The 15,731-nt window shown below is 45.1% G+C and overlaps 1 protein-coding gene across 4 annotated transcripts; it reads left to right on the top strand.

Annotated features, from left to right (window-relative positions):
• Positions 1–165: 165 nt before the first annotated feature.
• arhgap45b (Rho GTPase activating protein 45b) lies at positions 166–13,895 on the top strand. 4 transcript variants are annotated; one of them, XM_081708183.1, is made up of 23 exons: positions 166–376; positions 1,755–2,145; positions 4,780–4,923; positions 5,048–5,132; positions 6,244–6,316; positions 6,727–6,796; positions 6,919–7,053; positions 7,144–7,205; positions 7,295–7,405; positions 8,037–8,117; positions 8,487–8,654; positions 8,926–9,063; positions 9,462–9,652; positions 9,922–10,034; positions 10,489–10,578; positions 10,679–10,780; positions 10,964–11,127; positions 11,274–11,462; positions 11,559–11,696; positions 11,845–12,083; positions 12,390–12,627; positions 12,827–12,929; positions 13,079–13,895. In XM_081708183.1, exons 1-23 carry the CDS (start codon positions 284–286, stop codon positions 13,414–13,416), a joined length of 3,456 nt encoding a protein of 1,151 aa, XP_081564309.1. In that variant the 5' UTR covers positions 166–283; the 3' UTR covers positions 13,417–13,895. The 4 variants fall into 4 exon arrangements, with proteins under 4 accessions (XP_081564309.1, XP_026863965.2, XP_026863964.2 ...); XM_027008164.3 differs by having other exon boundaries at positions 167–376; positions 13,076–13,895; XM_027008163.3 differs by lacking the exon at positions 166–376 and adding an exon at positions 409–1,104.
• Positions 13,896–15,731: the final 1,836 nt, after the last annotated feature.

Here is a 15,731-nt window from a genome sequence, read left to right as displayed (position 1 = left end):
TTCAGCATGCGATCGTTAATGCACAGCCAGTCGGCCGGTTTCGTTTCTCGTAGAGCGAAGCGCCATACAGGTTGGCGGATGTCGCGTCGTGACTGCTAGTTGCGACGAGTCGATGTGCGATCACACAACAGGAGCAGGACAGTTGACGTGGCTCAGGGTCGGAGTCGATGGGAAAGAACCAATAAAACATCGCAGAGCTTTGAAAAGGGGAGCAGGGGGGTGGGTGGGGGGGTTGTTTTGTAAGATAAAAAAAATAGCAGCAGGATCTAAGCGTAAAATTAAAATGTTCTCCAAAAAGAAAAAGGAACTGATAAAAACGCATTCGATGTCAAAGAAGAGTCGTACAGGAAGCTCCTCGCCTCTCAGCTCCTCATCAGTAAGTTGCAGTGCACCCTCGCCTTTCCCCTGTCACTCTTGATTTCCGACTTCTAAACGACGTGACCGCGTTGGTGAGGAGTTATTATTATTATTTTTTTTTTTAATGATGGTTACTGGCAAAACAAATGTTTACTGAATGGAACCTGCCGTCTGTTTTGCTCTTAACCGTCGGTAGTTTTTGTTTTATTGACCCTTAGGCTTACCAAAGTAAATGCCATGTTTTGCGGCCACAAGTGTGTTTTTTCAGATTAATTTTAGAATAAGCCTTTTACACGTTTAGTTCTTGCATTCCAACAAACTGGAAATGTAATGTATTATCGCAATTTATAATTTTTATTAAAGATGTTTGTTTTTCATGTTTTTTTTTGTTTGTTTGTTTTTTTTGCCAACATATTCTTCGGAATAATCTAGGTAACAAAATAACTAGGTTTTAACTTAGTTGTTGTATTTGTTTCCAAAGCTGTTTTCAAACTTGACAGTATACCACTCTTTTTCAAAATGTTAACGTTAATGATGGTTTGAGTGGAATGAAATGCATCATGGGTTAGTTTTCGTTCTCGGGGTGTACACATTCGGTTAATTGAGAATAATCTAAGTATGCTCAAACGGGGCGCAGTTGGTAGAAGTAGCTACAGTCCATATTCGACGGGCTCAAGGGTCAAGAAATCGGACACTAAATCAAAACTGGATATTTTACCAAACAAACCCAATGTCTGGCTAAAGCAGGTAGGTTGTTCTGCACATAAATCTCTCAATTTTCAATTGCTCTTTTTTAATATCCAGTGTTGTCTGCTGACATAGCCAAATGGATAAATAGTATACAATTAAATGTATATCAACCTTCATTACTTAGTTTCCTTTCCATAGCTTATGATTTATGACTCTTTATGTCTTATTTATTTAATCTATATGTAGGCTGTTTGTCTCCAGAAATGTTTGAATACCCTTTTAAATAAGCCAAGGTGTGATGTTTGATAAGAGTTAAAAATTTGACTGTGCCGCTGATGCCTGTGGTGTGGATGTTGGCTTTTTCAAGATAGCGTTGGTTGCCTGCTTTTAATTCCTCAGGGTGTGACAGGAAGTAGGCCTCAGAATTGCACAACACACTTTCTTGTGAAAGAAGACCTGTTTACTAACAGTTTGGTGGATTTTGTCAGGCTCATCAGTTCCTTAAAAGTGTGCTTTCATGGCAGCTCTATCAAACCGGTGCACCAAAATACTGGCCACAGCATTTTTCTCAACCGAATATTGCCGCAGTGACTCTTCCGTGACATTTAAGAAAATACAGTCTCCTTTTCCATTTTCTAAAGTGTTGTGGTTTTTTTTCTTTCTTTCTTTCTTTCTTTCTTTTTAAAATTCATTTCTTTTCAACCCAGCTGTCCATACTCCAGGAGCAGCCTCGGCGAGATGCCGTGGATGGCCCCACTTCCTCCTCCAACCCTGCCAGCCATTGCGCCACTGCTGTGGATGCTCTGAGCTCCCCTGGCACTCTGTCCCCCCAGCATGCCAAGCTAGTGGGCTGCCCGTCCCCCGTGGGCACCCTGAAGCGGCCCACTACCCTGAGCCGCCATGCCAGCGCCGCGAGCAACCCCCTCCAGTCCTGGGTGTTCGGTAAAGGTCAGGGGCGAGCAGCCATTGGCCAGAGCCCGCAGACGGAGGCTGTGGAGATGCCCGCCGCCATCGAGGTGGAGGACATCCCCTCGCTGTTGCGCATGGTGGCCCGCTTCGCAGAGGCCGTGGAGAAACTGAAAGACGTGGTGCTCGAAGGTAAGAGGCGCGTGGGTTTTGGTTTGATGGGCAGGGCTAAATCATAGTAAGTGTAGTCCCGATATTCTTCTGAGCTCATGTGTGAATAAAACGCACCGTGTTTTGTAAGACACAATGAGGACTTTATGTGGTATTGCGTCATATATGTTCAAGCTCATCAATAGGCATGAAGCATTACTGTGACTGGGCTCAGTACAAGAATCAGCTTTAAGCATATCCTGTATGTATATTAGTAGTTAACCAATAATATGGCCACATAATGTGCTACAGATGCCTATAGGATGCCTCTGCTTGTGAGCTCTTAATGAGCACAGAAATCAGTGAAGCATCAAGAAAAGTGTGTTAATTTAAGCAGGTATAATGCTCCATATCTCAGCTACAAAGTTGCTTTCCGGCCAAGTTTGGCACTTGCTTCTGTTTCACTGTTGCACATGCAGTGGGGCTTTACTTTTAATCGCTTATTGTTCTCTGGTCTTCGGGTAGTATCATGCATTACAAACGAGTGCGTGTTTCACAGTCTACAATCTACTTTTATTGTCTAGACCAACTACTAGTATAAAATGTATTATCCTTTAATTAATTAAAATTGATTAACAAATTGAAGAGAACTCGCTGAGGTTTTGGATTTGGGTTCACTAAAACTGATAATTACCAACTACTGAAACTTATTAGTATTCAGTTTAGATTCTGATTTAGTGTAAGTGGGCTTAAATGGTCCCATCTTGAGTGGTTAAAGACATGATCACGTGGACTAGGGATTCGAGTGCAGGTTCATGTGTGGAGTTGCTCAGCTGGTCTTCTGTGATCTGTGTGAGTTGCTAAGTGGCCAGTGAGGTCCTCAGTCATGGGACACTTCGCAGGTATTTGAATGCTAATTTAAAAATAAAGGCACCTAACTCCAGTCTACATTTTGAGTGAATCTGTATTTGATAATTTTTTATTTTATTTTTTAAATGTCAGTAATGTTCCACTGCTTAAATGGGGGAAAAAATGAAATGGCACAGGCAGACCTTTTTGGAACTGCAAGAGACTGTACTGTGACTGTAGCTGCTACAGTGTGGCATGCTGTAACTGCACGATGTTCTGTGGCTGTTTTATTCAGAGCTCTGGGCTGCTCTGGGCCCAGTTAAAGTGATCCTTTTAGTGTGAAATCTGGTTTTCATTTAGGATTAATGTGGAGATGTATAAAAAGGTGTTTGTGTCCAACTTCCCTTTTGGTGACTCGTCACACGATTGGTGGAAAAGGGACAAAAAGGCAGGGCTTGTTTTCACTGAAGCAACCAGTTTCCGCTCTGTACTGCGAGTTCAGTTCCTGTGGCACACCGCATTCAAACAGGAAACTAGAGTTTTAATCTCTCCCCCTAGCGTTATCAAGTTGGCAGGGTGGCCCTTGGCTCTGCCCCCAACTGCCACCCATATCTGCTCTTCATGATGCACAAGAGATTTGGGCAGATAAACCTCTTCAGCCCTTTTAGATTGTCAGTAGAAATGCAAATGTTCTTCTCTACATCCCAATCACTTCGAGAACATGGCTAACAAAGGCTTCAGCCATTTTTAGGAGCACTGCCTGCAATTTCCGTGTGTGAACCAGAGGAACCAAGTCCTTGATGCGGATTTGTGAATGAGCTAGTTGTAATGGTGCCCGACTCCAAGAGCTCTATTTCTGAAGGCTCCCCTGTCTACGTTTCCTCCTGTTCCACCCTCTCGTGGTCCTCCTTAGCACCGCAGCTGTGTTGTTTTCACAGAATGAAGGGGAAGTGTGCTCTGCTGCTCTCTGTAGACCTGAGGAAGTGGCTTTGAAGAGGTGCAGCAACAGATCAGAACTTTGTGTTCTGCAGCTTTCACTGTACAGTCTCCTGCGCTGCGGATGGCCCGTACTGTGACGATTCCCTGACATGCATGTGTGATGTTGCGTGACGATGTATTTGCGGGTGGTCTGACCACCTGGGCAGCGTAAAACTGGTGAATCGGTGAGGAGCTAAAGAGCCTGAATGGCTAAAGCTAAACATTTTAGTGGGAAATGGCATGCAGTTTTAGGGCAGCATGGTATTTTTACATTTACATTTATGGAATTTAGCTGACGCTTTTATCCAAAGCAACAATTATGACTGAGCGCAACTTGAACAACTGAGGGTTAAGGGCCTTGTTTGGGGGCCCAACAGTGGCAGCTTGGTAATGGTGGTGGAGCTTGAACTGGTAACCTTCTGATTACAAGTCAAGTACCTTAACCACTCAGCTACAACTGCCCTGGTATGGGCAGAAATTGCAGTTGTGTTGCAACACATTCCAAATCCTTGGTGAATCCATAGTGTCATGGCCTGCACTTTTTTTGACCAAAATGATTTTGTTTGTATGAATGCCGCATGGACCCTTCACCTGAGTGAAGTCTGGGCACTTCAGAGGCAGCGTGGGCACTACAGTATGCAGTTTTTAAACAGTGTGCTCATTTGCATCCTACAACCAAGTCCAGTGTTTCCTTAGCTACTGGTGAACATTGTCCTGTGTAGATCTAGTGTGCATGTTTAACTCTGTGCTAATCCATGGGTAGCATGACCATTCGTGAGCACTGGGTTCATATCCGTCTCTGAGAGTGTCGTGGGAACTCCATGGAATGATGTGTGGTTGTCATTCCAGATAAACAGGAAAATCGGAGGCCGCTGGCACACGAGTGCCTGGGTGAGGTCTTGCGCATCCTACGGCAAGTCATCGCCACGTACCCGCTCCTCAACACGGTGGAGACCCTCACTGCAGCCGGCAAGCTCATCTCCCAGGTCAAAGGTCAGATGGTTGCATTACCTGCCCTTAAATTCACGTGAAACGTGACGAAGAAGGGGATTTTTCAGTGGTTACAGATGCTTGACATGGGTTTTGATGTAGTGTCAATAAGTCTGTCTGATCCCAGGGTTCCACTATGAAGTCTGCAACGAAAATGACAAAAAAGATTTTGAGAAAGCTATTGAGACCATTGCAGTGGCATTTAGCAGCAAGTAAGTGACTGTTTGTTTGTTTTGTACTGACCTGTTTCCTGTCCTAATGCGTTTAAAGACTGAGCTCAGCCTGTTTTCATCTTCATGTTGTAAGGACTGAGCACCTGCACAGATGCAGATAACAGGTAGACGCACCCCCCATCCGTGCACAGTGAGCTCTGAGTTCACGTCTGCCTCTGAAGTACTGCCATTGTGATGGGCAAATTAGATGAAGGAACATTGTTTATCAAACTTGGATCTCCTGTGAAGGGGACGTCCTAGACAAAAACAGCGTGGAGAAAACTGGGCTTCACAGTAAATTCAGCCATGTGAAGTATATGATGAGCATACGAGTGTGATGCTCTGTTGAAACCGTTTGTAGCTCCATGGAAACAACAGGAAGCTGTTTTGTGGCTTTCATCTGCTCCTCAGCTTCTAAGCAGATGATCTACAAAGAAAAGGAAAAGAAACACTGATGCTTTGCATTTGAATCGATCGTTATCGTGGCAGGTGTCTCTCTGTGAAGCATGCTATGAAAACTATTTTTTATTATAGTTTTTAGGGGTAGTAGTGGCTATCATCATAAAACAAAGATCCTCTTTAAAAGAAAGAACAAGCATCACACTGACCCCTCTCTCTCTCATTTTAACATGATCTTAACAATGCGATGTGTTTTAGACATGGGTACTTTAGCTTCATCATAAATATAAAGAGAGGACAGCTAGTTTTACCCCTGGTAAAGGGTCTCTACTTTCCCATCAAGTACATGACTCTTTTTTTTTTTTATATTCAGGTACAGCCCCAGTGTTGATTTTCCATCATTGCTTGAGCAGTTGGTTAGAAACAGTCCAGTTAACACAATGAAATTACCTCGTGTCTTTGTGAAACTACACGTAGCTGGAATCAAACCTACATTGGAAAAGGCATAACGTTATATTTAGTCTTAGATTCTTTTATACCCAGCATATTAGTTTTATATTATTGCATTTGGTAAACATTGTCCCTTTCATCGATAACCCGATGATCGTTACTAAGTTACGGATGACGTCCCTGGTATTTGATGAACACTTGAGTCATTGTCGGTAAACGCCAGGTAGCGCAGAACCTTATGCTGCCTTTCTCCTTTTCTCAGCGTCTCCGAACTGTTGATGGGGGAGATTGACAGCAGCACTCTCTTATCTGTACCACCCACAGAGAAGAGCAGGGTAAATATGAGTGTGAGTGTGAGTGTGAGGGAGAGGTGGAGAGACACTCGGAGAGAGCCAGCACGTGGAGTGCCTGTCCCCAGTGAGAGGACAGTCTCCTCACTTCCTGTGTCTTCAGAGCTCGGTGCAGCCCTGATGGCAGGTGGAAACCCTCAACCAAGATTGTGTCATAATGATACTGACAGATTTGCACCAAGATAGTCAGTCAAAGCTAAAATGAAAGACACTGAACTTCTGTCCTGGTGAACTGGCCTCATGTGCATCACATTTTTATAGACAAAATTACAAATTTAATATTGAAATATGTCAGCTGAACATGATGTTTATGTAAGACCAAGTCATAACATAGCTTCCTCGGTTCTTTGATCCCGGTACATGTTTGTCATTCTGGTAACTGTTTGTGTCGTCAGTCGATGGAGAACCTGTACCGAATCTCTGGTCAAGAGACCTCGCAAATGCGCAGTGATTCGTCTGAATTAGGTACAGTACCTGTCTATCCTGCTCTGAATTTGAACATGAACATGCTCTAAGATTTGTACTGACTGTTAAAATCTGCCTGTGTGTGTGTGTGTGTGTGTGTGTGTGTGTGTGTCTGAGAGCAGTGATGAGTGCAGAGGAGGTAGACATTCTCCTGCAGCACAGCGAAGGCGGGGTTGACTCCGCCCTGACGTACACCAAAACCATCTCTAAGTACATGAAGGACGTCATTGGCTACGTGGAGAAGAGGATCTCGCTTGGTAAAACATACCCTGAAACGTTTTCTTGCTGTAAAGTTTAAAAAAAAAAATTACAAATTTTCCCCACATGTGAAATATTTTGTATTGCAGAGGTAGAGTTTTCCAAAGGTCTCCAAAGACTGTACCAGACTTGTAAACAGGCCATCACGCAGGTACATTACAGCGTACACCGAACAAAGCTCTCGTACGGCTCCGTCTCACTCTTTCTCACCGTTTGTCTCACGTCTTTGTTCATCTGCAGCCACACATGCCCTTCTTCTCCATCTACTCCCTGGCTCTGGAGCAGGACCTGGAGCAGAGCATCGGCGTGCAGCAGAACGCAGGAATCCTGCAAAGCCAGACCTTCTTACAGGTACATGGCTTCTTCAACCTCCGGCCGCACCTGTCGCCTTCGCACTTCCATTAGCATTGTTTCTCCACAAGGGGGTGCTATTGGCACTGAGGCAGCTTTACAACCCACACCTGAAGGACTACACAAACACAGAAATGTATGCGCTCTCAGATTGTATGCTGCAGTACAACTGCTGTTTACTGATATCAGAAACACACACTTGAACAGAGAGACATGACAGAAAATCCCCCAAGAAGGGGGGGGGGGGGGTCCATGTAAGTGTGGCGCTTTACATCAGCGTTACTGTCTCCTACTGGCATTGTAGATGTAGAATAGCACAGGTGCAGGAGCTTCACCATTGACTGAAAATCACACATGATAAATGTGGTGGTCAAGTTGGAACCTTTTTTAAAAAAGCACTGAAAGTTAAACAAAAATGATCCAGGGACATTGAGAGACGTGCAAACCATTTCGGTAGAAATGTGCAAACTATGCACTTTGCATTAGAGCTTTAACTTGCATGATTTAACTCTCTCCTTTTATTCTGTTGCACAAGTATTTAATCTTTAACATGATTTCCAGTGTGCCCTTCCTGCGGCTTTATGCCTGTTGTTTTCTCATGGTGAGGATGGCTGACCCTGTCTGTCCACAGCCTCTCATGCACCGCAAGCAAGAGCACGAGAAGAAAAGAAAGGAGATTAAGGAGCAGTGGCTTAAAGCCAAGAGAAAACTGGTGAGAACTCGGTTATAGTCTCGCTTCCCAGCGCTGAGAAACTGCAATTGTCCTCCATGTCCTGTGCAGTGTTATTGGTATATTTGAGTATTCTGAAAACTGATTGGTTCCAGGCGTTAAGTACGGCTGAATCATAGTCTTGGGCACCAATGATTGGCCAACAGCTCATGCTGTCCCAGTTGAATGTATCTAGTAATTAAGTACATTGATCTTTAAGCCACCTCTAAAAGTGAAGAATTCCAGTGTGATGATATAATATTACTTGGGGTTCACACACCTTTGAAAGTGAGGCTCTTTGCTTAGGACCCAAGCTGCGTGTGTCGGGCCAGAACGAGGGCTTTGACTAATTCGTGTCGTGTTACTGTGCAGATGGAGTCGGAGGTAAACCTGCGGCGGGCGAAGCAGGTGTACAATGCCCGCTGCGAGGAGTACGACAAGGCCAGGACGGCAGCCAGCAGGGCGGAGGAGGAGAGCAGCACCTCCACAGCCAAGGCACTGGACAAGAAGAAACGATTGGAGGAGGAGGCGCGCAATAAGGTGTGAAAGCTGTTGGGCTCGGTAGGACCTGCATGAGTGTAACTCGCCTGTCCGGATCTGGCATGAGGCATTACAGACAGTCTGAAGGAGTCAAGGAACAGTTCGTTCAGTTAGGGGTTTCTCATTGTATTTACTTTGAGTCTTGAGTACCAGAGAGTGATATGAACTAGCGTTCCTTATACCTATGTATGTAAAGCATGTAAAGGTCTCACGTTCTCTCTCTCTCTCTCTCTCTTTGTCTCTCTTTCTCTCTCTCTGGCACCCCTTCCAGGCTGAGGAGGCCGAGGCTACATACCGTACATGCATAGCCGATGCCACCCAGCAGCAGCAGGAGCTGGAGCACACGAAGGTGACTGTGCTGAGACAGATCCAGGAGCTCATCAGACAGAGTGACCAGATTCTCCGCTCTGTGAGTGCTCACTCATTCACTCTCACACAAATAAATGTAAAAAAGAAATAGAAATATATATATATATATATAATATTAATTACACACACACAGTGTGACCAGACACTCTGATCTGTGAGTGCCCAGCTCTCTCTCACACACACACACACACACACACACACACACACACACAGGCCCTAGTGGTTAATTGTACTCTAATATTCAGACCTGTAACACACCTTGCAAATGGCCAAATCCTGGACTGGGGATTGTGAAATCTCTCTCTCTCTGCTTCGGGACGTGATTCTCTGAGCTCCTGCTAAATGTCTGCAAACCACTCTTGTTGGCCAGCCAGCAGGCCTAAAACCTTATAATGTGCATCACTAACAGATTAATGAACACCCCCCCCCCCTTCGCAGGCCACCATTTCCTACTACCAGATCATGCACATGCAGACGGTGGTCCTGCCCGTCCATTACCAGACACTGTGTGAGAGCAGTAAGTTGTATGACCCCGGCCATCAGTACGCCACGCATGTCAAGGACCTGCAGATGAACGAGGAGCCCGAGGTCCATTACGAGTTTGAGTCCTACTCTGCCTCCAGCAGCCAGTATGTGTCTCTGCTGTGCACACATACAAGTACACTGTATAAAAACTAAAGACTGAAACCATGGGAACGTCAAATGACTCAAAGTATGATTCGGTGACGTCCATACCACTGCAACTTATATTTAATGTAACGATACGCCATTTTTAAAATGCATGTCTCAGTGTGGAGAAAAAGCATTAGCCTTTAAAATATTTTTTTTGATTAGTTGGACATCAGCAATACATGTGCTTGTCCAATCAGCATGTCTGAGTGAGCGGTGTGAATTGCAGAGCAATGGGCCGAGTGCGGCGTGACAGCGGTAACGTGGACGCGCAGGGCAGCGGTGAAGTGTCTGCAGAAACTGTAGAGCTCCCCACCTCACACAAAGAAGAATACAGAAAGGGTGCGTAAGGACCAAGCCGTGGTCTGCTTCTGCCAGCCGGGCCCCATGTTCCGTTTCCTGTTGGAAATGCTAAATGATTGACGAATACTGAAGTTGAGCAGCAGTGGCAGATGTTTGTGTGTCTCTGGTCAAAAGAGGCGTGGTGTGGTTTCTAGTAGTCAATTCCAGACGTCATTTAAGCTACAGTTGTTCCCTGGAGTGTGTGTGTGTGTGTGTGTGTGTGTGTGTGTGTGTGTGTGTGTGCGTGTGCGCGTGTGCGTGTGCGCGTGTGTGTGTGTGCGCGCAAGTGCAAATGCCTAGAAAACACTTCTTGTCAAACATTTAGTTGGACAAATTTTTAAGCCCATAAATGAAAACCAAAAAACAATGTAGTTGATGTTTAATACCTTGACTGCATCGGGATGTTTGAGCTGGAACGTTCTTGTATGATCATTGTCGCTTGCCGCTCCCACAGGACGAGGTCACAGGAACTGGGGCTCCATGGTGAGCGACACGGACAGTGTGGGTGGGGGGAATGATTTGGGCTCCCCTACCACTAGCACAGGTAAGCTGTGGGCATCTTCCCTGACCCGTTTGACCCTGCTGACCTGAGAAATCCAGATCCTTCTCTCAGCTCCTCATGCTCACCTACAATCACATTGTAGGTGACATCAGTAAAATGGCACGGACATCATCCACAGGAACCATGTCATCTAACGAGGACGTGGACGACAAGGACGGCACCATGGCGACGTTTGAGGCTTCCAGTAAGTCTGCAGATGATGGCTGATTATCCATGCATGGGTTAAATGCTGTGTTTTGTGATGCCGTCCATTCCTGTTCTAATGACTGCTATGCCCATAAATAGCTCCGACCTTTAGAGCTGCTGTTCCTGGCTGGTATGACTGATTTGATGTCCCCGTTGTCGTGCCTTTCATCTTTTTGTGCAGACATTAATGGTATCGAACCAGAGATCGTGGTGCCCACTGGGCCGTTCCGGAACGTGGGCCTGTCCAAAGCTGCCCAAACTCACAAATTACGCAAACTGCGCTCTCCAGCTAAATGCCGCCAGTGCGACAGCTATGTGTACTTCCAAGGGGCGGAGTGTGAGGAGGTGAGTTCACTGAAGCTCTGCCCCTAAGGGTGTGCCTTGTACTAGCTTTATCTACCCTGAGGTATTTCAAAGCCATGTGAGTGAACCAAATGAATGGAAACCACCCAATAAGAAGCATTTCACATGTTCTTGCTGACCTGTTGCAGTGTTTCCTGGCCTGCCATAAGCGTTGCCTAGAGACTCTGGCCATTCAATGCGGCCACAAGAAACTGCAGGGCCGCCTGCAGCTCTTTGGGCAGGAGTTCGCCCTGACGTCGGCCAACAGCTCCGATGGCATCCCCTTCGTCATTAAGAAGTGCATCTGCGAGATCGAGAGAAGAGCTCTGCGGATGAAGGTGGGTGGCAGAAGATCCCATGCTTGGGTCTTGTGAAGGTGATGGGGTTGTAGAAATGTGAGCTCCTTCCTAATCGCCACCCTGTCTCTGGATCAGGGCATCTACCGGGTCAACGGGGTGAAAACGCGCGTGGAGAAGCTGTGCCAGGCGTTCGAGAACGGCAAAGAGCTGGTGGAGCTGTCGCAGTCCTCCCCGCACGACATCAGCAACGTGCTCAAGCTCTACCTGCGCCAGGTGGGAGCGACCCCATGCATTACACCCCGAACCTTAAAAAACTGGGGCAGAAATCAAATGCGTGACTTGGGGATGAACCTGTTACCGTGTTGACATTTTTGTCATTGAAGGCTTTTACGTTATTAAACGTGTTTGGCCTCCCATGCAGCTTCCAGAGCCTATTGTGCCCTTCCGCCTATACAACAGTCTGATGGGCCTGGCTAAGGAGAGCCTGTCCCTGGTAGGCCATGAGGGGGCCGAGGTTGGAAAGGGCTCCGACCTGGTGGACGTGGGACCGGGGACGGACCCCGAGCTCCTGGCCCTGGTGCTGCGACTGAGGGAACACCTCAGAGAACTGCCCCAAGCCAACGTAACCACGCTACGCTATATAGCACGCCACCTCCGCAGGTAACCAAGACAGGATTTCATGTGCGGGAAAGTGTTTCCTCTGTACCACGGACATGCTACAGAGGTGTTTGTGATCCTGTTGTAAGAACAGTAACTGATGTCACTACATCAGTAGCATTTCTGGAAATGCCTTTTTGCAGTATCGACTCTTTACTGAGCGTTAACGTCAGCCTGAGAACACTAAAAACTCATGCAGATTCATATCATATTTTTTAAGCCATTGTAAACCTTTTCCTGTTTCTCTCTCTCCCTCTCCCTCTCTCTCTTTTTTTTATTTTTTATTTTTATTATTATTATTTTTTTTAGGATTGCTGAGCTGGAAGATGAAAATAAGATGAGCCCCAGTAATCTGGGCATTGTGTTTGGACCCTCACTCATGCGGCCCCGCCCCTCTGGGGCCACAGTGTCTCTTTCATCTTTGGTAGATTACCCCTACCAAGCCCGCATTGTTGAGACCCTCATCGTGTTTTACCCCACCATCTTCCCATCTGAGACGACCCGTACAGGCAGTGCCAGTACAATCCACTCCTCATCTCTCCAGCAGGTGTGTGTGTGTGTGATGGAGAGACCCCTGTGCTAAGAGTTTAGTTTCTTAAAGCTTTTTAAAGCAAAAGGTTGTAAACACAAATTTAAACATTTAAAACATAACTTTGCTTAATTGTTGGTGAATGCTGACGGTAATCTTAAAGCTCGAGAACTTTTCTTTAAAGCTAGAATGTTGAATGTGTGGTATCGCTGTGCAGGACGGCAGCGTTGACAATGATGACTGCAGTACGAACATCGGCCTGGAAGCCGACAATGCTGAAAACGCGGATGCTGACGCAGACAAGCTACATGAGGGCCAAGGTGAGGCCTTGTAGCGTTGCACAGCTTTTCTGTAATTATATCGACATTGCTTGTCTTTTTTAGATGATGGAAAGTTCTCTGTAAGGTTCTCTATGTAAGAGACTGGCTTCACATCAGTGACCCCATGTGTCCTGGTTGCCTTTTAGCAGATGGCTCTGTGGGTACCCTTGGCTCTCTGGAGCAAAGTCTGGACTCTGACTCTGAGCTCGATGAAGACGGAGGAGGTGGGGCAGAAGAACAGCCCCTCAGCCCCACAGTCCAGCTTCCCGAGGGGGCTCCAGACACAAACCTCCAGAGTCCGTGTAGCTGGGATGGTGAGCCCCCTGCCCTGCCCGACAGTGAGCCTCCAGATCTGGAGAGCCCAGAGGAGGTGCCAGCAAGCTCACTAGCCCAGCTCAACATCAACCAGTCCAATAACGGGGGTCTTCCCCTGGGATTACTTCGGGTCAGTGTCGGGAGAGAGACTGCATCTGTTCATGAAGATTAAGTTTGTTCAACACGTGAGGGTCATGTGGACATAGGGCAGCACTGAAGTGACATGTTTCTGTTGTTTTTGGGCTTCGGAAGCTCTGACTGTAGTGGCCTTGATTTCTGTGCCAAAGTTGGATCTTGTGTTTTCCCTGTAATTCCAAATAAGAGTTGTGTGTTTTGTTTTGTTTTTTGTTACCCCCCCTCCATTTTAATATTGTATATATTTAAATGATTTTAGTGGTTTTGTGAAATGATTTGATAGGGATTCTTTAATTATTTCAAACAGTTATCTCTGAATTATGTGAAAGTCTGCTGAAGCATTGCTTTGCATACATGTGACATTTGACTTGGTGATTTCTGAGAGAAAGAAGCAATACACTCCATCGCTTTGCTTCTTCCCCAAACCGCATTGTATGTTCTTATGGTTTACTCGTTTAACCATTTGTTTAATTGTATTGTTTTTTTAATAATAAACACCTAGTCTGCTTCTATAAATCTTGATGTGGGGACATTTTAAATTCATAGTTACACTGGAACCATGCACATATGTAGCACTTCATATAATTTGGCTTTATGCACTAAAGCAAAGGCCCTTTGTGAAATATCTAACAATTCAGTGGTGGAATCCTGTTCTGGTTTTAATTTTTTAGTGGGAAGCTGAGCAAATTTTGATTCTTAAGTGAAATTTGTCACTCTTTACTGTTTTTAGATAACTCGGAAAAAGTAACTTGGAAAGAGATTCTTCTTTTTGTACTTGGCTATATTTTTCAAATGTTTCTGTGACTGTACCAGATCAGCTGTGCTGTATGAACCGGTGAGATCCTCGCTAGTGGGAATGGCCAGGTGTGCATTTCCCAGCGTGAAGTGGTGACAGAGCCGTGCGAGAAGGCAGTGTAGTGCACAGGAATCTACACACAGCCCTGGAGGGCTCTTGTATTTATAGTTTATGTGCTGGATGTAGTTGCCGATTGTGGCAGGCTGTGGTGCACAACCCAGTTGCACAGTATAGTCAACAGGATGAGCGGAATTTCTTCGGTCAGTTTAGACGTATGACCGTGTTGAATGCCGAGCTGTAGTCAGCGAACAGAATTCTCAAATAACTGTTCTTGGTCTCCAAATGTGTAAAGACTGTGTGGATGGCAATGTTCATGGCATCCTCTTTGGACCTGTTCTGATGACAAGCAGACAGTAGAGATTGTAACATGTCTGGTATGTTCTGGCTGTGGGTCATAATTGGCAGAGCACAGCTGGTGAACGGATTTTGAATATCTCTAAATCTCTTACTGCAGTGTACTATAGTCACTCGCTCTCTTTATATATAAAGAGAGTGAGTGACATATATAAAATTATAGGTAAGTAACTGCAGTGTACTGTAGTAAGAGACATGGAGATATTCAAAAGTATGGATACTGAAATGGAACCTTCCAATGCAAACCTCTTGGTTGGATTTGTTAAATAATGGCTGTGGTACTGTAGCCTGCCACTGCTCTACATGTAAATGTGCTATATGTAAATTTAATAACTGCCACTAAAATAACTACCACAAAAGGATCAGCCTCCTCATGCATCACTGTGGGAGTCGTAAAGCATGTAATGAGCATCTAATCAGCTTTAGATTGGAGACACCAAGAGAAGTCTCGATGATCGGTGTGTTAGAACACCTTTGGACCATCAGAATTAAGGATTTAATTTAAATAATGAACACAGCATTAATGACATATCTGTTTTCATCACCAGTTGTTGCTATGACAGCAATGAAATGAGGAAACGCAAAGAAAAAGAACTGATCTACACTCTTGGAACTTTAGAACCCCATGGAATGAATGCTATGATTTAAACATCTTCTTTTTCATATATAAACTGGCTCCTCCTACTACTAATTCAGAAGCACTTTGCTTGCACATCTGATGAAGGTCCTCTGTCCAAAATGTCCTGTTTCTCTAGAAACTTTACTATAATTTTTAATCTCCCTCTCTCTCGCTCGCACTCTCTTTCTCTCTCTCTGTGTGTGTGTGTGTGTGTGTGTGTGTGTGTGTGTGTCTGTATGTATATATGTATATATATATATTGCTGAAACCTCTAAAATTGGGTTAAGAACGCATTATTAAAAAGTGGAAGGACAGTCGGGAAACATCATCATTGAGGAAGGAATGTGGTCAGAAAAAAATCTTGAATGATCATGATCGGTGATCACTTAAACGTGTGGTGAAATCAAATCATAGAAAAACAACAGTAGTACTCAGGGATATGATTAATAGTAAAAGTAAGCATTTCCGCACACAATGCGAATGGAACTCAAGGGCTTGGGACTAAACAGCTGTGTAGCCTTAA

This window comes from Electrophorus electricus, chromosome 26 (genome assembly GCF_041902795.1).
Source record: "Electrophorus electricus isolate QZ-2024a chromosome 26, ASM4190279v1, whole genome shotgun sequence".
Lineage (NCBI taxonomy): Eukaryota > Metazoa > Chordata > Actinopteri > Gymnotiformes > Gymnotidae > Electrophorus > Electrophorus electricus.
Note: the sequence above shows the minus strand (reverse complement) of the source record. Positions and strands in the feature narration are given on the sequence as shown.

Coding starts and splice junctions, on each gene's coding strand:
- arhgap45b (XM_027008162.3), top strand. CDS start 976: ATGCTCAAACGGGGCGCAGTTGGTAGAAGTAGCTACAGTCCATATTCG. Junction 9,653..9,921: donor TACTCTGCCTCCAGCAGCCA/GTATGTGTCTCT, acceptor TGTGAATTGCAG/AGCAATGGGCCGAGTGCGGC. Junction 11,128..11,273: donor AAGGGGCGGAGTGTGAGGAG/GTGAGTTCACTG, acceptor GACCTGTTGCAG/TGTTTCCTGGCCTGCCATAA.